The 26,834-nt window shown below is 46.5% G+C and overlaps 3 protein-coding genes across 9 annotated transcripts in view; all 3 read left to right on the top strand.

The window, feature by feature from the left end:
• Positions 1-11,186, top strand: part of arhgap46a (Rho GTPase activating protein 46a) — a 37,472-nt gene extending 26,286 nt beyond the window's left edge. For 2 of the 3 annotated variants that reach the window (XM_030375813.1, XM_030375815.1), the window contains exons 4-10: positions 2,874-3,540; positions 3,802-3,894; positions 6,391-6,464; positions 6,831-7,030; positions 8,204-8,295; positions 8,670-8,839; positions 9,459-11,186. In XM_030375813.1, coding sequence (XP_030231673.1) covers positions 2,874-3,540; positions 3,802-3,894; positions 6,391-6,464; positions 6,831-7,030; positions 8,204-8,295; positions 8,670-8,839; positions 9,459-9,653 — 1,491 coding nt within the window. In that variant the 3' untranslated portion in view covers positions 9,654-11,186. The remainder of the gene's footprint in view (positions 1-2,873; positions 3,541-3,801; positions 3,895-6,390; positions 6,465-6,830; positions 7,031-8,203; positions 8,296-8,669; positions 8,840-9,458) is intronic. The other variant, XM_030375814.1, reaches the window with a different exon arrangement.
• A 1,182-nt stretch (positions 11,187-12,368) lies between these two features.
• Positions 12,369-25,861, top strand: phf20a (PHD finger protein 20, a). Of its 3 annotated transcripts, XM_030373751.1 has the most exons (18): positions 12,369-12,511; positions 13,897-13,971; positions 14,159-14,265; positions 14,602-14,773; positions 15,530-15,614; positions 15,713-15,789; positions 17,326-18,001; positions 18,171-18,221; positions 18,445-18,705; positions 19,095-19,292; positions 19,460-19,558; positions 20,117-20,272; positions 20,677-20,858; positions 21,221-21,320; positions 22,003-22,198; positions 22,614-23,040; positions 24,021-24,192; positions 24,440-25,861. In XM_030373751.1, the coding sequence occupies exons 2-18, from the start codon at positions 13,960-13,962 to the stop codon at positions 24,580-24,582; spliced, it is 3,114 nt and encodes a 1,037-aa protein (XP_030229611.1). In that variant the 5' UTR covers positions 12,369-12,511; positions 13,897-13,959; the 3' UTR covers positions 24,583-25,861. The 3 variants fall into 3 exon arrangements, with proteins under 3 accessions (XP_030229611.1, XP_030229613.1, XP_030229612.1); XM_030373753.1 differs by lacking the exon at positions 20,117-20,272; XM_030373752.1 differs by lacking the exon at positions 13,897-13,971 and having other exon boundaries at positions 12,387-12,511.
• Positions 25,862-26,242: 381 nt separating this feature from the next.
• Positions 26,243-26,834, top strand: part of ndrg3a (ndrg family member 3a) — a 37,986-nt gene continuing 37,394 nt past the window's right edge. For 2 of the 3 annotated variants that reach the window (XM_030373756.1, XM_030373754.1), the window contains exon 1: positions 26,243-26,433. The gene's annotated coding sequence lies outside the window, so the exon portion shown is untranslated. The remainder of the gene's footprint in view (positions 26,434-26,834) is intronic. The other variant, XM_030373755.1, reaches the window with a different exon arrangement.

Here is a 26,834-nt window from a genome sequence, read left to right as displayed (position 1 = left end):
TGTATGTTTGTTAAGGTTGCTCATGTTATTTCTGTAAACCCTTGAATTTTAATGAAGAGCTCAATAGTCGGTTTACCACACACGGTTTGTTTGCCCTCAGTTTATTTGGGCTAGAATTGCTGGAATTTCCCCGTGCCTGTTCTGTGCTTTATTCACTCTAAGATTAGTGAAGGATTTGCTTTCACTGCGTTTCAGGGTTTGTCCCCAGAAACAAAGCAAAACAAGCCTGACGTGATGTAGGAATATTCCACTTTCCCTTCCTCTGGCCACTTTATGCTGCCCAGGGACCTGAAAATTCAAATTGTTTGAGTGTGCAGAAAGCCCTGCAGTAGAATAAGGAACGATTTGATTTAATGTCTCGGATAAGGGTATTTCATCATCGGAATAACTTAACTGTTATTTATCACACATGTGAACACGTGCATGCACACGGAATCACACGCGTGTGGAAAGGAACTCAGTATGATCTGGCCTTATTACTTCAGGTGCACATGATCTGGATTCATGGAGCTATTCTCTTTCCTCCAGACAGTTACATAAGGGAAGGAGATTTCCACGTTCCGCTACTTCTAATCTCCCAAAGCCCCTCCAGCTGAATCATACCCGGGCCTCGCTGCATAATGGCTTTTGGCCTTATGTGCTTCTCCACCACGACCATAGAGGGAGCGTTTCTTTTAGGGGCCATGGATGGAAACCATATGGCCGAAGGACCACAGCTCCCTTTGTCTTTTACGTCTCCTAGGAGGCTGTAGCATTCTGAAACCCTCTTAAGAGATGGATGCTGGCCTATCATAGGGGCTGGTATCCTCCTGTACCCTCGCCACCATCTCCGCCCCCTTCCTCCCGAACCTCCATCTGCCCAGCTCTGCATGTATCCCATGTTGGGGTGCCAGCCGTGGAGCTGGACATTAGGGGGCCATAGTAGCCAGTGGAGATGCAGGACATGGCATCCCCTGGTCAGGAAGGAGGGCCGCTGCGACCCATATGGTCCGGTTCTGTCAGAACATTGTGGAAGGGGAGGGGGAAGGCTGTTAATGAGGGTTACTGGTAGCACTGCGACCATAGTGGTTCATACAGCGTCCAAGAATACTGAGAAACCCCCGCCAACCACCACCACCAACTCCCCTAAGTCTGCCTTGGAATGTTTTCCAAGCCTGTTGTATCATAGACACACACACACACATACACACACACACACACACACACACACACACACACACACACACACACACACACACACACACACACACACACACACACACACACACCAAACGGCAACCGGGATTATAGCTTGGTGTGCAAGACCATGTGACATTTCTTGATTCTATGCATCACATTTTCTTCCTCCTGTAAAATGGAGGATGGATTGCAACTGGAACTCGTTTAATTAGGTAATCCAGACAACAAACAAAAAATGAGTTAGGTGCTTGTGTGTGATTCTTCTCGGTAGCATTTATTTTCATTACCAAATCCCTACTTTATTCTGGTGCATCTGTACATTACGTGGGAATTTGGAAGAGAATATGCAATGTCCTCATCCGTTGAGTACAGCACTGGCCGTTCGAACGTGCCCCTGGTTGCAATTCATTATTGGCAAGTGACCCCATGCTGCTCATGTTCAGACGATGAGCTCCACACACGAGCGAGTGATGCTGGCCAAAAGCAGAGCAACCTAGACACGGAGCAAACCACAGGGACCTGCTCCGTTTGACGGAGAAACACTAAATCTAAAGTCCAGCTTGTCTGGCACGCTCTGGGCCCTGCATTACATCACCGCCTCCATTGAAAAGATACCTCAACGTGTTTTATGTTGTGCCTGGTAAGCTTGAGCTCTGGGTCTGGCACCCGGTCTCGTGTCGTTCCTGGCTGTTTTTACACAGCATGTCTGAGAGGCCTTAAGGGGCTCCACGAGGTCTCAAACCTGAGATAGGAATCACAGATAGAGAAGTGGCATGGTTAAGGGGGGGTGGGGGTTTAGAAGTTGGCGGGGGGGTTGGGGATTCTCATTAGGGTGATAGGGGTGTAGAATGGTAGATCCCCATCTCCTACATCACATATCCACTCAACTGCAGCAAAGACCAAAGGGTCTGCGTAGACATCAGATGTCTCTAATTGTTGTGCAATAAAACCAGTTACTAATTGCTCCTGCAACCACCAAGGAGTTGGGAACTCTGGGGAAACAATCACTGCCTGCCTTCTCCTCCCAAGATCAAGGGGAGCAGACTGTTGGTAGGATCGCTGTGAATTAGACATAAGTATAGTCAAACTCGCTTGAGATTAACGACAGCTGCCGGTCTACCTACGAGTCACCTGTTTGCCATAAATCCAGTGGCTTTCATTCCGGGGAACATTATGGAAGGTTCCATCTGCCCCTGGTTCTGGGAGGAGAGATTAGAGAACCAGGAGCATCGACCCCATGGGTGTTGTTGGAACCTTGCACGAGAAGAAGCAGACGCCACCGTTTGGTTTGAACCAGGGTTTCGAATAAAGGCCAGGGTTGACTTCCTTCTTAGACGTTGAGAACCCATAAATCAGTCCTTCCTGTTTTCGTATTTCTCAGCAGGGGGTTTCTGTCTGCAATGTTTCTCTTTCACTTCTCACTTTGTGCTTTTTGTGGGGACAACAGGTTCCCTATGGGCTACGCATGTCACCACACAAAAGTATCAGTGCTTCCGACTCACCATTAAAGAGAAGTGCATTCGAGAAAGGATGGAGTGCAAGACATTCGGTGGAATGTACACGCAGTACCACCCTGTGCTCTGCTGGACTCCCCCTCCCCTCATGTCCTCACCTCCTCCTCTCTGGTTGTTACCTCTCTTTATATTGATTTCCTCTCACTGACCACTTCTGTGTGTATCCCCCCCCCATCACAGACGGGCACCTTGGAGCTGCAGGGTCAGCTGGAAAGCAGGAAGAAAGGCATGGTGGACGGCCGCACCGCGTCCCTGGGCCCCCACCGGCCGGCCCCCCACGACAACCGCGAGGCGGGCGACGGGGGTGAGGGCCGGCCCGGAGGCTCCACCTACACGCTGTCCTACGCCTCCCTGCGCCAGCCGCCGCCCCCCGACATGGGCATGGAGGACTGGGCCAGCAAGCACCTCAACATGCACACGCAGGGCCTTTTCCGCCGCCGCGTCTCCATCGCCAACATGCTCTCCTGGAACCGCGGCTCCATCAAGAAGCCCATGCTGGTCACCAGCAACCGGGCGGTGCGCAAGGAGGCCTGCGAGATGTTCAAGCTGGTGCAGGCGTACATGGGCGACCGGCCCTCTCGGCTGGGCCGACGCCACTGCGCCCTGCTGATCGTCACCAAGTGCTGGGACCTGCCCGGCCTGCGGGACGAGCTGTACGTGCAGCTGGTGCGCCAGACCACGGGCAACACCAGCCCCCGCAGCCTGGCGGCCGGCTGGGAGCTGATGGCGGTCAGCCTGGCCTTCTTCGCCCCTTCGCCCAAGTTCCGCTGCTACCTGGAGGGATACATCCAGAGACACACGGAGCCCAGCAGCGACAAGAAATGTGAGTCTCAGACTGAGCAACATGGTGGGTCACCTTTCTCTCTTTTCTCTTCCCCGCCTTCCCCCTCCTCCCCGCTTGGTGTGCTTAATGTGTCATGTTTTCTCCTCCTGCTATGAAAGTCCACTGATTGCTGTGCGTTTCCACATCTTTTCCCTCCGTTTCCAATTTAAAAGGGGAACTCTTACTCGAGGCAAAAACTGAAAACATAGTCATTGTTTGTGCCGAGGCTGAAGCTGTGATTGGTTTTCTGCACTTCTGACCTGCGTTGCTTCGTCTTTGCCACAGTGACTCAGTTCATCTTGGAACAGCAGGAGCTGAAGCTTAAGAAGAACTCAAAGTCCAGGAAGAAGCGCAAACAAAACTCAGAGGATGAAGAGGGTGAGCCGGCTCTACTTGTTCTTCTGCATAAAATCTCATTCCCAGACCCTACCCTTCTCCCACCCCGGGTCTATTAGCCAAGATGTTTCCATCAGAGTGTCAGTTGTGCAGCGTTTCCCATTAGCTCAAGATGATCTGTTTGACAGAGCCCCAAAATGGGTAGAGAGAGGGATATGAATGAGGGAGGGATCCCAGTGATATAACTCGTTCTCCTCAAGCACACACACACACGCACCCTGGAGTCTGTTGAGAATCATTTACAGATTTAACATATTGCTCTCTCTTGAGTGGCCATTTGTGGTGTGGATGGAAAGTTTTTTCTCCAGTTGGCCATTCGTCAGACACTCCGTAATCGCTGATGTGCTCTCTTCCCTCTAAGCCGTGACGGATGGGTTCCACAGACATCATAGCGGGGGATATGTATAAGAAATCTAAAGATATTTAGCATAGCAATTTTCAGAGGGTTGAGTGTAGACATTGTACTGTGAATCATGTTGTGAATCCTTAAATATTTTTCTTCTTCCTCATTTCCAACCCCACGTTGCGTGTCATTCATCCATTTTAAAAGCGTGCTTGCTCACCCGCCCGTGATTTCATTGGAGTGGACCACAAGGCCCCTCTCGCACATGAGCAACCCAACGGTTTCACTATGTAAAAAAAACAAACCACTACATCCGTGGTCTCCGTTTCACTTCCGTGACTCAGAGACCACGGGGGTTCTGCCAACGTGCTACTGTGACTAAGAGCGCTAAAGATATGCCCACTCTTAACATCTGACTCACACACCAAGTCACTTTTTATTGTTTTTCTTTTTTTGGTCACAGAGAGAGAGGATCTTATTGTGTGTCTCAGTGTAGTGCGGCTATCATTGCTCTCAGTGAAGGTCAACCACAGGAGAACAAAACACCTCGCCTCACCATCCACACAAACAGTATAATGAGAGCGGCTGTCGCCACTTGATGGATGGTGGATCCGGGACTGAGCTGTGTTGTGTCTGAGGGAGACGCGAGTGGGAGCTGGAGGCCCTGCCTAGCATGGGCTCTTTGGCGTGGGCTTGGAAACGGGATTCCTCTGGGGGGTTTTGGGGCCTTAGTCTGGGGAGAGTTGTTCTCAGGCAACGCTGCCACAGACGAGCTAAGACAGGCCTTTGCTGCCGAGACGCATAAACAATAACTGAGACAAAGACTTGTAGTGTCGGTCAGAGGGGGGGTGAGTAGTCTACCCAACATCCCGTTGAAGACCCTGCCCTTAGCATTGCTACCCTGAGCCATTTAGCATGAAAGTGGAATGCGGCCGTGACATTCTTTGTCCACCGGGGCAAATCTCAAGGGGCCAATAACCAGGGCCGCCATGTTGTGGTTTCAAGGCACGAGAAACAACATGTAAATATACGTGGCACTGCGATCGCTACGACACCGCTGCGGTATCGTAGTAGGAAACCATGCAAGGTTCCCTCTCCCTGTTTTTCTGAAAATTAAACAACCTAGGAGTTGGGAACTCTGGGAAAACAATCTCTGCCTTTTCCTCCCAAGATCAAGGTGGGGCACTGTTGGTAGGATCGCTGTGAATTAGACATAAGTATAGTCAAACTCGCTTGAGATTAACGACAGCGGCCGGTCTACGTACGAGTCACCTGTTTGCCATGAATCCGGTGGCTTTCATTCCGGGGAACATCCTGGAAGGAGCGCTCGTTCTCCATAAGCTCCTGGTTCTCATACCTGGAGGAGAGATTAGAGGAACAGGAGCATCGACCCCATGGGTGTTGTTGGAACCTTGCACGAGACGAAGCAGACGCTTCTGTTTGGATGGAACCAGGGTTTCCAATAATGGCCAGGGGTGACTTCCTTCTTGCAAGTAGTATGAACATTCAAACCTATTATTTTGCAGGGAGTGAAATGCAGGGAGTTTCTCTCAGCTGTTTTGCTCTTTCACTACTCCCGCTTAGTTTTTTGTGTCACCCCAGGCTCTCTATGGGCAAGGCCGTGCTTGTCGCAAGGCCGTGCTTGTCGCTACCATAACTACCGATGGTTCCAGTGAGGCAGCTCTGGTACGGAGCCAGCCTACACTGGAGCGCGTGGGCCCCAGACAGCTTCTGGGTTCCTCGTTGATTCCCCCCCCCGACTGGCCTGTTTCACATGTCTCCCAGGCTCTGATGAATCAACCCAACAGGATGCGCGGGGTCAGCTCCCTTCTCCCTGGGCTTTTGTTCAGTGGCTGTAAATCTTTCCATACGCATGACAGTTGAGCCGGTCGCTCTGTTATCCCCCATCGGACGGAAACACACAGTCGACATGTGCGAGGAGTCCCACCCTCCGCCCCAGCCTGTTGCACACACCAGCGCCCTGCTCTGTACCCACTATATCATGTACCCAGTATTTGTTGTTTTAAACACAGCGGTACATGGTACTTTAAAGGGACCGGGTGAATGCTGGTTCCTGCTGTGTGTTAAGAATGTATAGTGACCTGGTTCTAACGTTGTCTCTCTGATCTCGACAGGTCTTCCCATCAGCACCTACGCCAAGTTCTGCTACCGGAAGCTGCAGAAGGTGGCCATCACAGGGGGCAAGAAGGTGAGCCGGGAGAAACTCGATACCGCAGCTCACTCCAGTTTGGAACGGCGGGGAAGGTGTTGAAAGTTGCCCCCATCAGCAAATCATAACCATAGGGGCCAGTACAAAGAAAAGCTTGTGTTGAGTCACAGTCAGACATAATTGTAGGCCATGGCACACAGTCACACAGGTAAAAACACCATCAGTCATCCTCCGTCCAGACGTTATCTAGATGCATGCAGGCCAAGAAGACACGGCACTGATTCACACGCAGTAAATCCTGCCTTCTTCTCTAACTCTCTCTCTCTCTCTCTCTCTCTCTCTCTCTCTCTCTCTCTCTCTCTCTCTCTCTCTCTCTCTCTCTCTCTCTCTCTCTCTCCCCCCCAGGGCCTTCGTAAGCCCACCCTGGAGGAGATCGACCACAGCAGGCGGGCCATCGTCACACCCTCCCTGTTCGGCAGCTCCCTGGAGGAGGTGATGGAGAGGCAGAGCGAGCTCTTCCCGGACAGGAAGCTGCCGTGGGTGCAGGTGCAGCTCTCCCAGTACGTCCTGGCTCTGGGCGGGGCCCAAACAGAAGGAATCTTCAGGTGAGACACGGAACACACAGAGCTACGAGCCGATTGCATGCCGAGACTAGAGTTGAGTTAATCTGGGATCCGGCAGTCTTACTTGGCAATAGCAGAACTTCTATGGGAAAGGGGACGCAGAGCCTTGGCCGGAAACCAGGCAGAGTTATGCCTTCATTCCAGTTTAATTTTCCTTGTTTTGTTTCTACTGAAAAACATATCAATTGTTTAATTGGATGCAGCTTTCCAAAGGGTATTAATAATTTTTTTAAATATTTTTACAGTGGCCAGCCTGCATGATTATCTCCAAGTCACCCACAAGATGCTTATTGATCCACACCTCAAGGAGCATGATTGGTTGAAACAAAATAAGCAAAATAACTTCAAACGGCCCTTTCACCCAGATCTGAGCTTGTCCATAACACACTTGATTATTAACCTAAAATCAGATTTGTCTGACTGGAGTTTAGAAGGTTCACCAGCGTTGTTCTGGGAACAGGGATTTTAGTGTTTGTGTGTTTGTGTGCGTGAGTGCCTGTGCGCACTGTCATGTGCCTGCCCTGCGCACGTGTGCAAACACTGGGCCGTGGCGGGGAGTACAGTACATAGACACATGTGTGTGGTCTGCAGGGTCGGGTGAGTTTGAAGCGGGCTTATCCCACTGTGCACAGTACACAGCGTAGACGGCAGAACAAACACGGCCTTCTGCGCTCCCGGGGAACCAAACGCTTGTTTCATTTGATACTTCATAATATGTGTTTACATTGGTCGACTGAGTGTGGGCGTCCGAGCACGAGGGGAGCTTCCCCCTCTCTCTCTCTCTCTCTCTCTCTGCGTGACATGCAGTGTGTTTGTATATGGACTTCGCCAGTCAAACTTCATTTGTTAGAGAATGTGATTTGTTTAGGAGACCTGTCCTTTATCTTACCAAACATTACTATTTTCTAGACAGGATCTCATGTTTGTAACTCTTAATATTTATTCAGTTATTGTTTATGGTTCTGGCGAACAGCGGCAAAAAGAGAACCGTGCATTTCCGAAGTCACCACGACACATTTGGAGACAATTGGCCCTAAATGAATAATGCGTTTGCCACACAACACAAGGGGAGACTGTGGGATCGGTGGGCGTGTGGCTCCCTCTTGCGGCCGAGTTGTGTTACTGACCTTTCCCCCTGTCCTGGTCCCTCCTCAGGGTCCCCGGAGACATCGATGAGGTGAACGCTCTGAAGCTGCAGGTGGACCAATGGAGGATCCCAGAGAACCTCTCAGACCCCAATGTCCCCTGTGAGCAAACACTGTGACCTGACTGTTTGATCATATCATCCTCATTATATATGAGTCAGATATACCTAATATGTATCTTTATGTCTGGGTGATGGAATGCTTAAATGTATCTTCCATTTTAAGTTGTTTAAAAAATGGGCTTTATATCAAATTATTAATTATTTAATGATACATTAATTTTGATTTTGATCATATCATTAGCCATATCATAAAGGGTAATCATTAATCTATTATGTCATTTTATTCAAGCATTCCTTATTTACAAGGAACAATTGACTCTACCTGGTCCACAGAGTAGTGACTGTGTGTGTGTGTGTGTGTGTGTTAGTTTCATAATGAGTGCGACCTCTGTGTTGTCCCCCCCTAACCCGCAGCCTCTCTGATGAAGCTGTGGTACCGGGAGCTTGAGGAGCCCCTGATCCCCATGAACTTTTACAAGCAGTGTGTCAGTAACTATGACGACCCCATGGCGGCCATCGACGTGGTGCAGTCCCTGCCCGAGCTAAACAGACTGGTGCTCTGCTACTTCATCCACTTCCTGCAGGTAAGACCACCGTGGCCATGACAAAGAGGCTAAATGAGGTTGATGAGGAAGGATTAGAGTTTAGCGGACCATAGAGGAGAAGGTCATAGAGAAGAACTGACCTTATCCTCTATTATTAAATATTAATAGAAGTAGAATTTTAAATGGATGTCTGAAATACTATTTCAGTCTATTGCAACACCGATTGCAACACCTTGAACTAAACAGAAACCCATGATGGTGATGAAATTTCACTTAATATTCAATGCAGGGAAAACATTCAATATTGGATTGACCTTTGGAACCTGTTGGGCAGACCACTTTTCCTCTAAGAGCAGAACCGAGAGTAAGGTGCTAGGGCACCGGCCACATCTGCTCAAAGGTCGTTATGTGTACTGCAGACCCTAGCTCCCTCTCTGCTGCCTTTTTTTGAACTGGTGCCTTTTTCCATCTTCCCCTCGCTCTCTCTCTTTCTCTCTTCCTCTCTCTCTCTCTCTACCTCTCTCTCACCCTGCCTCTCTCTCTCTTCCTCTCTCTGTCATTATTGCTCTCTCTCTTCCTCTCTTTCTCTGTCTCTCCCTCTCTGACTGTCTTCTATCCCTCTCTCTCTGTCTGTCGCTCTCTCTCTCGTGGCTCCCAGGTTTTCGCTCAGCCCGCCAACGTGTCCGTCACCAAGATGGACGTCAACAACCTGGCCATGGTGATGGCTCCTAACTGCCTTCGGTGCCAGTCTGATGATCCACGCATCATCTTCGAGAACACACGCAAGGAGATGTCCTTCCTGAGGATGCTCATCGTCCACCTGGACACCAGCTTCATCGAGGGCGTGGTGTAGACTTTGGTTTCAAAGGAACACACACACTCACACACAATATACACACACGGTCTCCATCAGCTGGAGGAAATGCAAATAAACATAAAAACACTGTCTACAAAAGAAAACCACACTGGAAAATGTTAAAGGGGAAGGAGGGAAGAGAGTGGTACAATTTGGCATGGTCTAGCCACACTGTCTGTACTGTATCTTTGTAGCCAGATGGTCCTGCGTGGATACTGCATAGTAGTGCACACTTGACATGAGGCATCAACCACATTCACACAGAGTCCACAGTTTCACTGTGGGAGCACTTCAAGAGGAACTGTGGTGATTTACTCGGAACAGGTTTAATATGTCTTTTATTTTCGAATACTTTTTTTTGCTGCATGTGAAAAACAACTCTGTTCCAATTTCCTAATTTCTCGGCAGAAATGTACCATTAAATTGGTCAACTGGGCTATATTCAATTATATGTAAATTTTAATCATTAGAAGGTTTAAAAGAGCTAGCGTTAATTGCCTTATTTATATTTAGATGTCAAATGTTGACACTTGGCCTTTTTCTCTGGTTAAATGTATTTTTCATGAGTGTGTGTGTGAGTGCATGCATGTGTGCATACAGAAATGCTAAATGTTCAGTGTAAGGGTGAAAGATGCAGGATTAATGAATTCTGTATAGAAATTTTAAAAACAATTCTGAAAGAGTGATAAAGTCAAGTCTTTGATTAGCTTGCCTGCAATGATTTTTAACCACTGCAGTGAGAGAAGCCTATCATCATTATGTTCATTTGAACATCACTAGTAGCACCACCACCACTGTTTTAACACATTGTACAGAGAGCCGCTTATTTAAAACGCATGCAGGATGATGTTTTAAGGCTGTCTTGTTTTTACTAAGCGCTTTTAAACAGTTCAGCCACAACTACATTGAAGCGTATCGGTTTTAAACCTCTTGACACTGTAAGAGAGATGGGGATGGAGATACAGCCTATGTGTAGTGAATATGAACTTGTATAGTCATCTGTTAATAATCTTTTCTTTCAAATATCTGTGTGTGGTTTCCCTTAACCAGAGTTCTCAGTTCTTCTCTTTGTGGCCGGTTGTTGTGACTCAGGTCCTAGCATTAAAACGGGTGTCGGAGTAGTACTCTTCCACAGTCGGAACATGTCATTTCTCCGCCCCCTCTCCCCAAACCGAGATGGGGTATTTTTCAACTGTCGGGCACTATGAACTGTAGATAGGACTCTTTTTGTCCCTCCCTTATCTCAGGCTTTGGCAATGTAAATAAATAATGACTGTAAATATTATTAACTCTAGTTGTGTAATCCAATAAAGGGTAAAGGTGAAACTTCCTGTTTCTGAAAATAGTAAAACTAAAAAAACTTAATGTGTGGGCTGTTTTGTAATTAAAATAAATGTCCCTGCTGTGACGTCCCACCTTTGGAACTAATACTGAATCAAACCACTATCCATGTGTGTATGTTGGCATACCCTGTTGTTAAAGTATGGAATGAGTGTTGATAAATAAAGCTTTGTTCAATTGACAAAAATCCATGTTTGTGACTACATTTTCATGTGTGCAACTCGGTTATTATAAGAAGTGTGTAAGGGTAATTATATGCATTTTAAAAGGTTTAATGTCTTAAAAAAAACAGGTGTGTTCAGATAAATAGATATTCATTGTTGATGGGTAGATATCTCTGATAACGCTATCATTACTATGAGGAGAATTCTAGTGTTACAGAAGCATATTACAGATATAATGCAGTGCAAATTATGCAAGAATATCAATAACACTAAGTTAATTGAACAAGCTGTAGGCCTACACACAGCTGAATATTGGGTTGGGAAGGTAGCAGAAATGAGAATAAATAAACGAATGAGATGGATAGATATTACAGATAGAGATAGCCTAGAATAACGTTGTTGCTATCCTCATGCTCTTGGTTATGTTTAAACATTCATCTTAAATATTAAGGTTTTTGGGCCACTGTATTGCATTGTATTCCTTATTTGTAACAGTTTAATATCTGCGATTCCCATTGATCTATTCTAAACTGTCGCTAGCGCAGTCTGCTCCTTCTTTAGGCGAACAGCGCCATCGTCTGCTCAATTTGTATTTATGCATTTGATTCACCATGACAGCGCAGATCATGGGGAAATATTGCGAATATTGTAGAATGCAAAGCAAGAGGATGCCTCGGAAGAGTAATGGCATTTTCTAAGGCACTCAATATCTATATCTAAATAAATGGGATACCTATCTATATTAGAAATACTATTTATTTGTCTAGGACTGAAACTAGGTTGAGTAAACAACTGTACTAGTTGAACGAACGATGGCGCTGTTCGCACATTGAAGAGTAGACGACGCAACGTTTAATATGTATGGGAGAAATCAAAACGCAGATTTTGCCATTTGTCCAAATACATTTATATTTAAGATAAGGGTACTTTATACTATTAACGATTATAAAATATAAACATTGCGTTAGGTTTACTTTCACTGAAAGGTTGGAGAGGGGAGGAGAAAACCATCGGTTGAACTTATTTAATTTTTCTCTATTTAAAACGATGACATACTTGGTTTGGTTTGTCAGTCTTGAAATAAAGTTTTGTGAAGTGTAGCGATAACGTAGCGCACCGCTCCCATAGTAATCCAATATCGTCAGAATGATCGTTTTCATAAAGATTATGAACTCTCACGTCCGCACATGCGCACTGGTCCGCCAAAGTACCCGCGCCGGCGGTGAGTGGCGGTAGTAGAGAAATACAACTGCGTGCTCCGGAGCCAGACAGAGTCGGCGGCGGTGGTACATGCACGCAATATACCGCGGAATTCACTTCGCAATCGACCAACAGTGAGTGGGAGCTAAGGTAGGAAACCCCAACGTTATTTGAAAGGCCCACGAGTTTGTCCATCTTGACGCGATACCAAATAATATGTATTTCTTACTGCACCAACAACCTGAATTACGTGATGCAGCATGTGGTTTGGTTGGTTGATGGTTGCTTTGAATTCAAAACAATCGCGGTCGAGCATGATACGCGCTCTGGTTTATGGAGTTCGTTTTTATTTAGGTACGTTTCTACATCTGTCGGATTTGGCTTGGAGCTCCTCTCGGGTTGCTTGTGTGTCTCGTTGTTCTCTGTTGAGGAAGTTTAAAGCGCTCCATGCTTTCCATAAGACCAACTGTGAAGAAGTAGGCCTGGGCGCGAGCAGCGCGAGGCCCCAGCGACGCACTGAATGACGGCATGTGGGCCAATGAGATCTCGCCGATCCGCCCATTTCAGTCGCCGCAACCAATTGATTGTTTCTAAAGTAGCGACGAAAAAAATCGCCAACCAAACACGACCCTCCCACTCCTTAAACGCCGGACAATAAACTGTCATTACTATATGAACACAATGGTTCCTACTATGCTGACTAAATAATAATTATCAAGTTTGTGTATAGCCATACAACTTGCTATCCTTTTGAGTGCGTCGTTTGATCGCGCAGGCGCAGCAGCTCTTAATTCTGTGTACATCTACCAATAAAACATGAATTTATCTTTACTTATACGTGTAACATTCCACTAATCTAACGACGGTTATAGTTGCCTTATCTAAATGATCACCGTTAAGATCTGACCGGACGCTACACGGAGTGGGAGTATAGCGGCTGGCTATCATGTATTCCGGGTCACTTTGTTCTCCAAATTACAAAGGAATAGACCGGCGTCGTCTATTAACCAGATATGAAAGCCTTCCTTATAGAATATCGTTTCCGTTAACCGTGTCCTTGAAGCATGCATGCTCTTAACGAGTACGAAACACCGTTAGGGCTGTTACCATTGTCATCTATTGTTTCATGAGGACGAGAAATTGCCTAACCAAAAGCACGTGGGTCGCCTTGTAGTACGAAGATTTCCGGTAATGGACCGTGATGGAATAAAACCAAATACTAGCGCTCATTCCTTTTTACCACAGAAATGTTTTAGGTGGTTTAATAACGATGCTACTCCACGCAAATGAATATATTTGAGATGTATATGTTGATGGCGGGATGATGACGGGGCCATCCGCCAAAAACTGCAGAATTATTGCGCTTTAGCCGCTATAATATGATTTTTGCATGAGGCCATCTTTTGGGGAGCATGACATTTACATATCGTACAACAGTTGATTGCGCTCTTTATTTGCTCAGAACGATTAGGCTCGAAACGACATTCACCATATGCACTGCTGGTTTCTTTGTCTAATAGCTTTTTTAATCTTAGATCTGCCCCAACTTGTAGCGTTCTGCAAAGCGGAAGGAGCTACTTGCTCGATAAATCAACATAATGACAGACCAGGTGCAACTTTGATTGTTACAGTACCATTGTGTGCCTGTGAAAGCACTCTTATTCAAACATAAGAATGCTTGCATTCATTGTAATCAAAGCTAGACACAGCATGGCAATTCTCAGTCAACTGGCAAGGTCACATGCTGTGTGTAGTGTTGACCACTCTGTAATCCGGTGCATATGTGTGCATCTACAGGAGGCTACCATCGATGAGGGCAATATGAGTAAGACACCCCCTAACAGAAGAGGGATCAACTTCGAGGTGGGGGCTCAACTCGAGGCCAGAGACAGCCTCAAGAACTGGTGAGTCATTGTGCCTGGGAATGTTTTCCAACGCTCCCCTTCCTCCTCCCCTTTCACCCTCCACCCAGGGGCCGGCCTTAAGTTATCAGCCTACTAAGTGTAAAAAATAAGGACGGTGTGTTTTCCAGTGAAGGATACAGCTCTTTTTCAGCTGTATCCCTCTCCTAGTAGGCCAAATAACTCCCTCATTGAGATGCCTTCACAGCGAGCGCACCATTTGAATATACATTCACCTGTACGTTTCCTATTTCAATAACCTTTTCCCCTGTCCCAAGGGCTATCCACAGCTCTTCTGAGTTTCACGTGTTTGCTTGGTGCTGTCCCTTTTTTCTCCAGGTATGCTGCCAACATAGAGAAGATAGACTGTGATGACGAGAAGGTCCTGATCCACTACAGACAGTGGAGCCACCGCTATGATGAGTGGTTTGACTGGACCAGCCCCTACCTCAGACCCGTGGAGCGGATCAAGCTCAGACGACGGGGCTTGAAGGAGGATGTCTCCTTGCCTGTAAGTGCAACCCCGTGTTTCATTTTGCGCTGTGCTTCAAATGGGTTTTTAGAATCGCTACCAAAGCTGTGTATCCGTACTATATCTTGGCTCTGGCACAAGGTTGCGTCAGAATGGTGGTGACCTATTCTTAGTCACAGCCCGGGAAGAATTTTGTTTATGTGTATTTGGGAAGGGGCTGAGCGTGTTTGTTTGTATCCCCTCCAACTGTATCGCTGTCTTTTGAGGTTATGGGGACCAAGAAGGAAAATGTTTTGGGAAAATATGGGGAAATAGGCAAGATTTGGGGAACTGCAGTGAAACAGTTTGCTTTAGAGCCATAAATGTTTGAGGTTTGATTTTATTTTTATTTTTTTGCGGTTTGGTCGTATGACTAAACTGATGTTATGTAGTAGAGGCTGTGATAGATTCAGGCCTTTGGACCATGGTCTGTTAGTGTTAAGTGTCCAGCAGAGTATTCTTGACATTGATTATTCTCTGATCTTAACCAGGAAATGGGCAGATAAGACACTTTTGTTTGTAATAGGGATATTTTGGTAGATACAGGGCAACCTAGCCAGCTTATAATAGTTACTCGGTAAGTGTGGAGATGGAACACTTTGTCCTTTTCAATACTGCCGTACCCATGTTTTTTTGTGTTGACAGATTGTGTTGGGCTGTCTATTAAAGGGGATTTTGAGCCCTCATGTCTTCAATCACGTTTTATGGAACATTCTCCAATAACCCTCTTCAATTTCCCATCTGTCCTATTTTCAGGGGTTTAACGTTAATGAAAAGGTGTTGGCAAGCTGGTCAGATTGCCGCTTCTACCCAGCTAAGGTCCTGGCTGTCAACAAAGATGGTGGGTTCCCCTAACATGCAAGCAAAATGGCAGCATCTCGAACACTGAGCTGTTACATGGAGGTGTGCAGCGTATTGATTTGACTTTGTTGCCCGCAGCCTCCTACACCGTGAAGTTTTATGATGGGGTGATTCAGAATGTGAAGGAGATCCATGTGAAGCCCTTTGTTAAAGAGGTAAACTGAAACGGTTTGTTGTAAAAATGAATAACTGTATATATGATGCTGGAATAACTGTATAGCAGTTACTACTGCTGCTGCAGAATATATTATTCTAGGACATGCATTCAGTGGTCACTTAAAGGGATATGTCCCATTTTCTAAGATCCATGTGAATTGTTGCCATGGTCTATGTGTACATTCCCAAATCAGCAGGGATATTCTTTTTTCCACTCGCCCTATCATGGTGTTCCTGTGTTTCAAAATTGGGCCGGTGGTCTGACATTGACATCCATTCTCTTCCAAACAAGAGTTTATCATCTCCCATCCATCTTTTGTTTTGTCCAACACATTAACCACCTACGTACTGCCCTGGCTTGGAAGTGGTTAAAAATAGTGCCCACGAACAAACAAACCTAAAAGTTTTGGTTCTGTGTTTATTCTGCACTAACAATTCTGAGTAACGATGTGCTAATTCTGAGTGAATTTAACCACCGTGGTCATGTTTATTTAACATTCGATAATTCAAACTCTGCTTCTTCGTCTGTTAGCATGTGCCGTGGTGTGTAAAGACAGAATCCAATCTTAAAGATCTCCTATTATACTACTTTTCTGGTCTTAATTTCTTATTAATGACTCCTATAAAGAAGCCTGACATGAATCACGGCACAAAAAACACTCGGCTTCGTCCTTCTCCGTCCCCTCGCCCCCCTCCTGCCAACCCCACTCCGTTGTGATTGGTTACCTTCCGGAAGAGCATGTTGCGGCATTACCATACATGGAAAATCCAGATTGTTCTGCATAGATAATTCCCGGAAATTTGAACAAGTGAATGGCGACCGGCGTCCCTAGTGTTTAGTGCTCTGCACAGCCACCCCAGACTCAGCAGGGAGTACGTCTAAATGCATGTACGTCATTATTTGACACTTTAGTATGATTAAACATGACTATAAATCATAACAACGTTTATAGGTCATAAAAGTCAAAAAAGCATACTAGGTGCTCTTTAACGGTTTGTTACTTTGAGGGCCCTATTAGAGATAACTTCAGCGCGAGAGCGGTTTTTATGTGGTTATTTGTTTTGGACAAACCAAAGATTCAGCTATGGGCGATGCTAAACACTCGTTTGGAATAGAATGAAATTCAATGGACCGCCAACTTCCCATTCTTCGGAACATGTGTACACTCTGAGAGGGGGGGGGAAGTTCAACAAAAATCCTGGCTATTTAAATTTTTTATTAAGATACATTGCCTTTAGTTAACATGTTCATTCAGTTTGCAATTTAGTGTTTAGTACAGCAGTTAATTATGGGTCTCCTTGATTTTGACAAAATTCTCTCATATTAATGCGATGTAGCCATTATGGATCCATCTAGAAGTGCACCAGTGAGTTCTTATGCATTAATGAACGAACCAGTGGTGTTGTTCTAATGTATCGTCATCTGTCGTACAATTTAACGTAAGGATCTGTATCAGGATGTACCGATCATACCCAGAGGGTACACCGACGTGTCTTTTTCATGGTATTCCTGTGTTCGTATCTCTGGCGACCAGAAGGGTGGGGGGCGGTCTGGCAACGTCTCGAGAAAGGTCCAGAACGGCCGAGAGCGGCGCCCTCCAGAGAACGGCTGCCCAAAGAACAAGAGGCCGCGCCGCAGCACCTCGGACCAGGACGAGGAGGGCAGCAGCACCGGTAGCGAGGAGGAGGACGAGGAGGAGGGAGACGAGGACCAGGACGCCTGGGAGGGCAAGACTAAGGACGGCCACGGGGGGACGGGCAAGGTGCGAGGGTCCGCCATCAAGCGGGAGCCGCAGGGGGCTCCGCGCCCACACAGCCACCAGAACAGACCTGCAGACGCAGCGGCCGCGGCGGCGAAGGCAAAGGCGGCGCTCACCAATGGAGTTAAGCTGGAGAAAGAAGAGGACGTTAAGGACGTTAAGGACGTTAAGGACGTTAAGGAGGTAAAGGAAGAAGAAACCGAAAGCTGTCTGATGAATGGAGTGGTGAAGAAGGAAGAGATTGAGGAGAGGGAAATAAACGGATGCAAGCCATACACGGGGGACACAAAGCCATACTCGGAGACGACCAATGGGACGTCGGCGCGGGGAGAGCCGGTGTGCGTCGCCATGACGACCGCGGAAAGCAACGACGATGCGGGGCACAAGCCCAGCAGCCAGTCGGAGAACTCGAAGCCGCCAGCCGAGGTTCCTCCCCCCCAGCCTGTCAAACGTAAGTGTCGTGTGGGGGTGTGGCTTAACAGGAATATTAAAACGTCTTGGTGTGAAGTGGCGACTATGAGAGCAGATCGTATGCCTTGGCTCTTAAACGGCTTTTTTCAACACATGGCCCCCTATTCTGTCTTTGTTGAATAATGCATTTTTTTATACTTCTGTCTCAGCTGTGAGAAAGCAAGGATTCCACAACCCCAATCGATTCAGCAGAGAACCACGTGAGTGTTTATCCATGCAACGTTTTATGTCACCCATCTAGCTCACTCGTATGTTGCACCAAAAATAGATTTTGTACAATATTCCCGAGATGCGTAAGAAGATGCAGCACGTCGGCATCGGCCCAGCGTCTCTCTGTCCCTCTCTGTCTCTCTCTCTCTCTCTCTCTCTTCCCCCCCCCCGACTCCCATGTATTTAAATACCGGGTGTCCCATCTCTCTCCAGTATACAGGGTGATCAAAAACCAGCCCTCGCCCGTCCTGTCTATCAACCTGGACCACAACCCCTTCAAGTGCAGCTCTCCCGGCTGCACCAAGTCCTTCCGCAAGGCCAAGCTCCTGCACTACCACATGAAGTACTACCACGGAGAGGACCAGCCCATGGAGGAAGACGTCAGCCCCACCAGAAGCGTCCAGACCAGGGGCACCGACAAGCCGGCCGCCCCCGAGAGCCCCAAGAGGCGGCGCACCATCTCTGCCACCATGCGTGAGTCCTGTGTGTCTGCGTGTGTCTCTGTGTGTTGCTATAAACAATCATTCATTCGATAAAGGGAACGTTGGGTTGTTTGGTAGCATGCTTATGTTAGTTGTTGAAGACGTACGTATATTAGTGAACGCATGCGTAGGACAAAGCCTCATTAATTCAAGGGTAACATTGAAGGCTGAACTTGGCTCACCCTGGCAGTCTGTCACCCAGATAGGCAGAAATTCTTGGTAGCGACCCTGGTTACATACCAGACAGTGGTCATTCCCTTTTCCCACTCTTATAAATAAAGGCAACAAATTGCCCAAACAATATAAAACCACCGTTCAAACCCTAAATCGTAGTGTTTCTATGTAATAAAAGTGGGCCAATATTTTTCCTGATTTCTGTAGATCCTGTTGCTGCTACCACTCCGTCCCGCAGTGAGGCCAGGGCTGTGGCTCCGGGCAGTAGGCGCACGTCAGCGCCCCCTGCTGTCAACAGCCAGTGCTCACAAAGGGCGCTGCTAAGGGAGAAATGCAAGGAGAATCAGCTGGAGAGGAATGGCTGCCAACAGCACAAGGATGTGGACAAGAGTGTCTTTGACATTGGTGAGTGGATAGGGCGTCGGAGAGGGTTATTAACACAGCCATATTAACACAGCCCTGTGGACTGTAGATATGTTGGGGAAGATCATTTATATAATTAAATGGAAAGGGCGTGGTATATTTGTGTAAAATATCTGATAGACTCACATTTGGCCTGTTTTTCTCTTAAGCATCAACCGTCAAAGAGAGAATAAAAGACAAGCCCAAGCAGAAAGACTTCCTTCGCATCAAACTGAAGAAGAGAAAGAAGAAGAAGCGATCCAAGTCTGGTAAGAGGGTGGGTCGGGGTGATGTCATCATGGAATCCGTGTGTGTGTGTGTGTCATATCTGCATGTACATTCCCCTCCTGTGTGGCACGGCAAGGCTGGGAAGCATACAGGGCTTTGAGGAAAAGGTCTCCTCCTCTTCCTTTTCATGTATCCTATCCACTCCTGATCTTTGGCACATGGCTCGCATAGCTTTCTCTTTCTTCAGAGTTTTTCTGATGTGCACAGATGCCAAGCAATTCTTTGCTAATTTGCTAATGACTGATAAAGCACTAAGCATCCTGAATACAGATTCTTTCTCTCTATCATAGTTCCCTGTAGGGAGTAGTTATGTTGACCCGTTTTGATGCAGTTTATTTTGCACGGTTCTTTAACGTTTGTAATGTCGCCCCGCACCAATTGGTCGTGCCACAGAAGTGTCGTGTTCTCTCGTCGTTTGTGTTTTCTTTGCCACAGTCTCCATCGCCTCGATCAACCAATTACCTGGCATTTTCCAAAATTGACCTTCTGTTCTGCATTTGCTTCCCACTCCTCCCTCCCTCCCTTCCCTGCTTTAACAGAATACACTGGTAGTGAGGAGAATATTGACATCTCAGTATTGGCTCTCCAGTCCAAATTGAATTTGCCCCTCAAATTCCCCCTCTCACACAATCACAAGCCTGAGGCCTACACCAGCAGGCCTGGATACGGCCAATCTGAGCAGATACATGTCGATGGTGGGTATCTTTACGAGTGTGTGTGTGCCTTTGTCCCTCTTTCATCCTTTCAACCAGGATTCAATTCATCAACCAAGTCATCCTCAATTTGACCCTGCATTTACATGCTTTCCATGAGACCAAGGTTGCAGATAAAGGATTTGCTCCATTTGGTTGGTTTATTGAATCCAGGACACAAGGTGTCCTGTGCTTTACCTCTTGCTTGCTCTATGCTGTATTTCGCGCCCCCCCCCCCCGTTGAACCTCTGACCGAGCACATTAGGGTACACCTGGAACAGGCTCTGTATAGAGCAGGAATGTAATCAGCCTGGACATTTAAGTGGGGTCAGATAAAGATGTCAACGGTCTATTCTGGCTCCCCGCCTGCGTCCGGTGGTTGATTGGCCTTTGACCCTGTGCTCTAGACGAGGACAGCCTCAGCGATTGGTCCACGGACAGCTGTGGGTGGAGTGACGATGACATCGGGGTAGACCTGGACGTCACCAGCCCACCCCTCAGCGTGGACTCGGTTGCCTTGGATACGAGCGACCAGGAGATCGTGCGGTGCGTGTGTGAGGTGGAGGAGGAGAACGACTTCATGATCCAGGTGAGGTTACCTTGCATGTGAAACGTGTCAACTCCTGATGTATTGAGTTGGGCTAGATAACACAATTAGCATGCAAAGCAACAACTTGTGTGGGTGGGTGTGTGGTGCGGCTTTTCTCTGAAATGGTAACTGAGGAAGTGAAACAAAAATAATGTTAATATGTATTCTAGCCATTTTGTCACTCACTCGCTCAAACACCTCTTCCTGTTCGGCCTGGGTATTAAACTGCTCTCATTCAGCCTTTACAAGCCAAATGTAAAAAAATGTCGTCTGTTGGAGAGATTGAAACCAATGGACCTATTTGAAAGGTTAGAATGTTGGTTGAACCTTGAGCTAGGCTAATTTATTTTTGTTCTGTTTAGTGTGAGGAGTGTCTGTGCTGGCAGCATGGCACCTGCATGGGCCTACTGGAGGAGAATGTTCCGGATAAATACGCCTGCTATATCTGCAGAGACCCACCAGGTAAGGGACATCATACACCCTGTAATATAACCAACTGATGCAAGAACTTGAACATTTATGATTAATGAATGTATTATGTTGGCGAGCTGCCTAAGGGTTCAAGAGCAACTCTTAAAGTCAGAGTATTTAGGCAACATTTTACCAGTGTTGACTAGTCATTATGGCCACTGAGCGGTGATGGTGCACCCAGCTTTGGCAACCATAGTCCTGCCGTGGGGTTTATATGGGTGTAATGTCTGTATAGGGCTTGTACATCAGAATGCATCATGGGATTTTCTGTTGCTGATACTCTGCAATTTTGTGATGACTCGAGATGCAGTAGTGTAAAATCCTAAATTAACGTAAACGTTATTTTGCCATGTCTTCCATGAGAAATGTTTTGAACGTTTCAAAAACGACAATTTCTCCCCAAAATGACATGATAATTTCACAATTAATTACTAAGAAATTACAAAACATCATCAACAGTCCAATGCTCATATACAGAAATCCAGGCGGGCATTGTGATGTGATATCACTATCTACAAGCCCTCTAGGAAATATATCTGGCACATCATATCATATAATATAATGGGCATGTTGTAAAAGACAAAAATGTGACGACAGTTAAATAAATGGTACCGGTACTTTTACCGTGTGGATACTTTTATTGAATCTTGGCTATTTTTCCATTGTGCCACAGGTCAGCGGCAGAGCCTGCGCTACTGGTACGACCGCGATTGGCTGAGCAGCGGTCACATGTACGGCCTGTCGTCACTGGCGGAGAACTACTCCCACCAGAACGCCAAGAAGATCACGGCCACCCACCAGCTGCTGGGGGACGTACACCACGTGCTGCAGGTTCTCAGCGGCCTACAACTCAAGATGGGCGTCCTGCAGTGAGTGACGCTGCGCAGCATCCAGCCACTCGTGGTGGACAGGCACTTCTGGTTTACGCATAACAAACGGGTTGCAGGGGGATGCTGTCGACCCCGAAGGGGCCCACGCAAAGGGAAAATGCCACACTCAAATAACCCATTGTTTTTTGATCCACATTGTGGATGTGACTCGTGCATATATCTACATAGAAACCTCAACAAGAGAAGTGTATTTTACTGTTTCAACATACTGAAATGTTGTACAAAGCATAATGGATAAAGGACAATAATAACGTGCGAGTGTCCACATCAAATCTTCAGGCACAATCCTTTACATATTGAAGGGTTTCTCCTGTATTACTACAGTCAATTGTACCACAGCAACCCTATTGCAGTGCTCTGCATAATGGGCTAACCTTCGCTCTGCCTCCCTCAGGAGCAAGACCCAGTCGGACCTGCGTCTCTGGCGGCAGCCCTGGAAGCAGGGGCCCCGCAAGCCCTACGACTCGTACCCGGGCACGCCCGACGAGGACATGAGCCGTGGCGAGCTGCTGATGTCCAACGCCCTAGAGAAGCTGAGCCGGGGTGGCACCACCGCCTCCTCGACCAACTCGTCGACCTGCTCGGTGGCCTCGTCGCCCCGCTACATCTCCTTCCAGGACTCGTACATCCTCAGCGAGCACTGCTACCAGAAGCCCCGGGCGTACTACCCGGCGGTGGAGCAGCGGCTGGTGGTGGAGACGAGGCAGGGCTCGGAGCTGGAGGACAGCATGAGGAGCACCGAGGACCTGCTGGAGAGGGAGCAGCGCTACGGAGGCCTGCTGGACACGGGCCGGACTAAGGCCCTGCCCGCCGTCATGAAGGTAGGGCTTCAAGACGCTGTCTTAAGCTCTTAGTTCTTCTTAATGATGGATGGATGGATGTACGACGAGGACATGAGCCGTGGCGAGTTGCTGACGTTTTTTTATTATTATTTTATACTTTCTGCTGAGACACCCAGAATTCCCATCTGGGTGTAAAAAAGATAGACGTCTCATTTAATTGAAAAGGCTCAGGGGACATTGGGTGTGGCATGGCTGTCTGTAATGCCACAGATCAAGATCTGTTTTTCTTTACCCGTCTGGTGTTAATTTTGTCTTCTATTTTTAATGAAATCTTAGTCTTGTGCCAAATGTTAGTTTTATTCATATTTAGTCATTCACTCGTCATTTTAGTCTATTTTTAGTCAAAAGAGAACCCAAGGTATCTTAGTCAAGTTTTAGTCAACTGAAATATTTAGAAATGATGCTCGGGTCCGGGTCGGGCTCGGACACATCTGCGCGATAAGGCATTAAAACTGAAAAAATAGGAGACATTTTGAAATTAGGTTTTTTGATGACTCAAAATCAAAATGACAACCAACATTTTATCACAGCACAAAGGATACTGGGAAGGAGAAAAATATGGTCTCAAAAGAATTGAGCAGAAATTTGACATCATTCTGAATGTGTCTTAACATACGCCGTCAAGTTTCGGACATCGTATTTTATGACCTATTCAACCATCCATGACTCCCTATATCTCTATCCCTCCGCAAGATTTCCTTTCACCGGAAAGGGACAATAATCTAGCCACTTTTTAAAATTCGATACTTTAACCTTTTCTTTATTCGTTGGTCTGCTTTCAAGAATATTTAGTTTTAATTTTTATTTCATTTTGAATAATTTAATGACTTTTTTTTTGTTATATTCTTATAGTGAAGGGAATTCAACATTTAATCCGTTTTTATTATAACTGTTCTTCTGCTGCTGGGACGTCAGCATTTTCCATCTGGGTTTAATAGCTTATGTTGCCTTCTTCAAAGGGCTCCACCCAGATCAAGCGAGCGCAGGCGGAGGTAAAGGAGGAGTGTGGTGCCGGGGGCCCAGACGATAGCAGGCAGCAGCAGCAGTGGCACCTCAACCTGCTGGACCACATAGACTCTGTCCAGGACGATGTCGCACACAGAATGGACTTTGTCGAGAAGGAGCTGGACGGTGAGTTCAGTAGTGCATAACAAGCGGCCATGTTTTTCTTTGAAATTACATAATGAGGAAGGCTGAGGCCAAGAGTACAGGTGTGCCAAGCTAGGTGTAAACAACGCCTCCATCTTCTTAATGAGATGGAACCGATTTAATGCCTGGAAAACCCCACGGTGTCCTCTGTAGTTGAGGAGGGCTGTCGCCGGTACTGGCTTGTGCGTTTGATTTGATGATGCCTAACGTCCTGTGTCGATCCCCTCAGTGCTGGAGAGCTGGCTGGACTACACAGGGGAGCTGGAACCCCCAGACCCACTGGCCCGTCTGCCTCAGCTCAAGCATCGCATGAAGAAGCTGTTGACTGAGTTGGGCAAAGTGCAGCAGATCGCCCTCTGGAGCTCCACATGAGGGTGCCAGAGAGCAGCATTTAGGCCATAGCCTCTACACACAGCAGCCACAATGCAGAGATGAAGAAGCCCTAGTGGATACCTCTTGCGGTCCCGGGTTGGAAGAAAGGGGGTGAAAGAGAGAGGGGGTGCCTGGCGCTTTCCTTGTGACATAACCGCTGCTGTTCCCTTCCTGGTTTGAGAGGAAAAATGTTATGTATGGAGGGGTCCCCATCGCTACAGAGTTCACGAAACGTATAGTTTGTGAACATGTGCTGCGAGCAAGCATCATGTTTCAGGATCAAACACAAAAAGTAACCTCTAAAGTGCATTTTGTGCACATCCACGAAGCCAGGTTCCAACACCCTTTATGGTTCTCGTACGACTTCAGACCCTACGAAATGCCTTTCCTTGTCTCCGCGGCAGTTGGAAGTCTGCCTCTGGTGAGTCTGGGCATACAGTGCTTTAAACACAAAAGCTTTATATTCAAAGATCTCATCAGAGCTGTCCAACCAGTCTACACCAATCACAAAAAAACCTCTTGAAAATGTGATCATCGTTTTGGTTTTAGTGTCTTTTGGTTTTCTCTCAATATTAAACAATCCTGTTGGGTTTGCCTGTCATGTCATACTGTGCATTAATCTCTTCTGTTTGCTATTATTCTGGATGGAAGGCAACTTGAAGAAATGTGTGTTACACAATAGTACTATATTACTATATAAGTAATATTATCAGTAATCTCATGTTTTTGACCTGTGTAAGGGTTAGTTTTATTCTACACTGTGATAGTATTGTAGTCTGGACACAGAAGCAACTTGGCTTGGAATTATATATTTTTTAATGGTTATTTGTTTTGTCTTTTCTCAAGTATTCCTGTTTTCTTTACAATGAGTTCATATTTATGTATTTGTCTCTTTATCTATCACTTTACTCCCATTGGCTTCTGCATCATTGTTGCTGTAGCACATGACCTATGACCTTATGACATGTAAGTGGAGTTGTCTCTTCTGATCTTGGCCTCGCCTCTTGCTCTGTTGTTGGTGACACATACTACTCTGCTGATGTATATTGTTTTGCTTCCTAAATTCCATTTCACTGTCAATTTTTCTGTGTTTTGTATTCTTTGTAAATATGTCATAAAAATGTGTGCCCTTCTAGGGATCTTTGTATTAATACAGTCTCCTTGAAAGGATAATATTGTATGCTACTGTACTGTAAATGTATGGCTTGGATGCGGGAGCTATGTTAAACAATGCAAACAGAATTTCCTGGTAAATAAACTCATTGTTATTAATAGTCAACTGTTGTGTGGACAATATTTATTTGGCCCATTCTTTCCAGTGACTCGTTCACTTTCTCATTGGAAGGCAACTGTCCAAATGTATTTGTATGTGGGTAAATATAAATCTTAACTAATATTAAAACGTATCCAAATGATATTTTCAATCGGGGGGTGGGGACCCCCCGAATATTGACGGGTATTTCGCACACTGTATATATGTGTATAATATATGTATATATGTTTGTGTGATGTGAATAACAATGTCGATCGCTCCATTTCAGCACCACAAAATAGTGTTAATAACCCAATACTAATAAATATCAAAGTATTTGTATTACGGCGACAGCACAGTATAACCTCTTGGGGGCGTTGGAGTGGATCTGTGCGCCCTCCTCGCATTGGCTGCTTCCTTGTCCTTCGTAATGTCTAGGACGCAGTGTGTAGTTCCGCCCAGAGTGTCATCGAAATACTAGTTGTGGGGGAGAAGAAGCAGACGGTTATATTAACAAGGGCCAGTTCACAGTACAACAAACGTTACGCCTTGTGTAAAGGAACTACTTGGATCTAAAAGGTACTGAATTCATAACGGCGGTAAGTCGAACACATTTATTTCGCTACACAATAACTGTTGTTTCCACTGACAGATGTGTACGATGGTAGATAATCCCCGTGTCGCTGTTTCATAGTCGGCGGTTTTCCACGTTATAATCCGGTCAGAGAGATGGTAGAACCCCTATATTGTAAATAAACATCGTACTTCGTCGTTGGAAACGATAAAGAAGACATTTTATCCGTGAAGCGCAGGTGAACAGGTCCAAACACGAAGCTTTGCCACTCCGTAACAAGTGAAGTGTACAGGTCTGTTCTGTTGCTCATCCTCGCTGTGATGCGACAAGACATTCTCACGCTCGTGCCAAATGTTGTCTGCGGCTCTCGCCGTGTTGCTGTTAGTTTATGGAACGTTATTCTCCCGCTCGATTTACGAGTTAGTT

The sequence above is a fragment of the Gadus morhua genome, chromosome 13 (genome assembly GCF_902167405.1).
Source record: "Gadus morhua chromosome 13, gadMor3.0, whole genome shotgun sequence".
Classification (NCBI taxonomy): domain Eukaryota; kingdom Metazoa; phylum Chordata; class Actinopteri; order Gadiformes; family Gadidae; genus Gadus; species Gadus morhua.
Note: the sequence above shows the minus strand (reverse complement) of the source record. Positions and strands in the feature narration are given on the sequence as shown.

Coding starts and splice junctions, on each gene's coding strand:
- phf20a (XM_030373751.1), top strand. Junction 21,321..22,002: donor TATCTGCAGAGACCCACCAG/GTAAGGGACATC, acceptor ATTGTGCCACAG/GTCAGCGGCAGAGCCTGCGC. Junction 23,041..24,020: donor CCCTGCCCGCCGTCATGAAG/GTAGGGCTTCAA, acceptor CCTTCTTCAAAG/GGCTCCACCCAGATCAAGCG.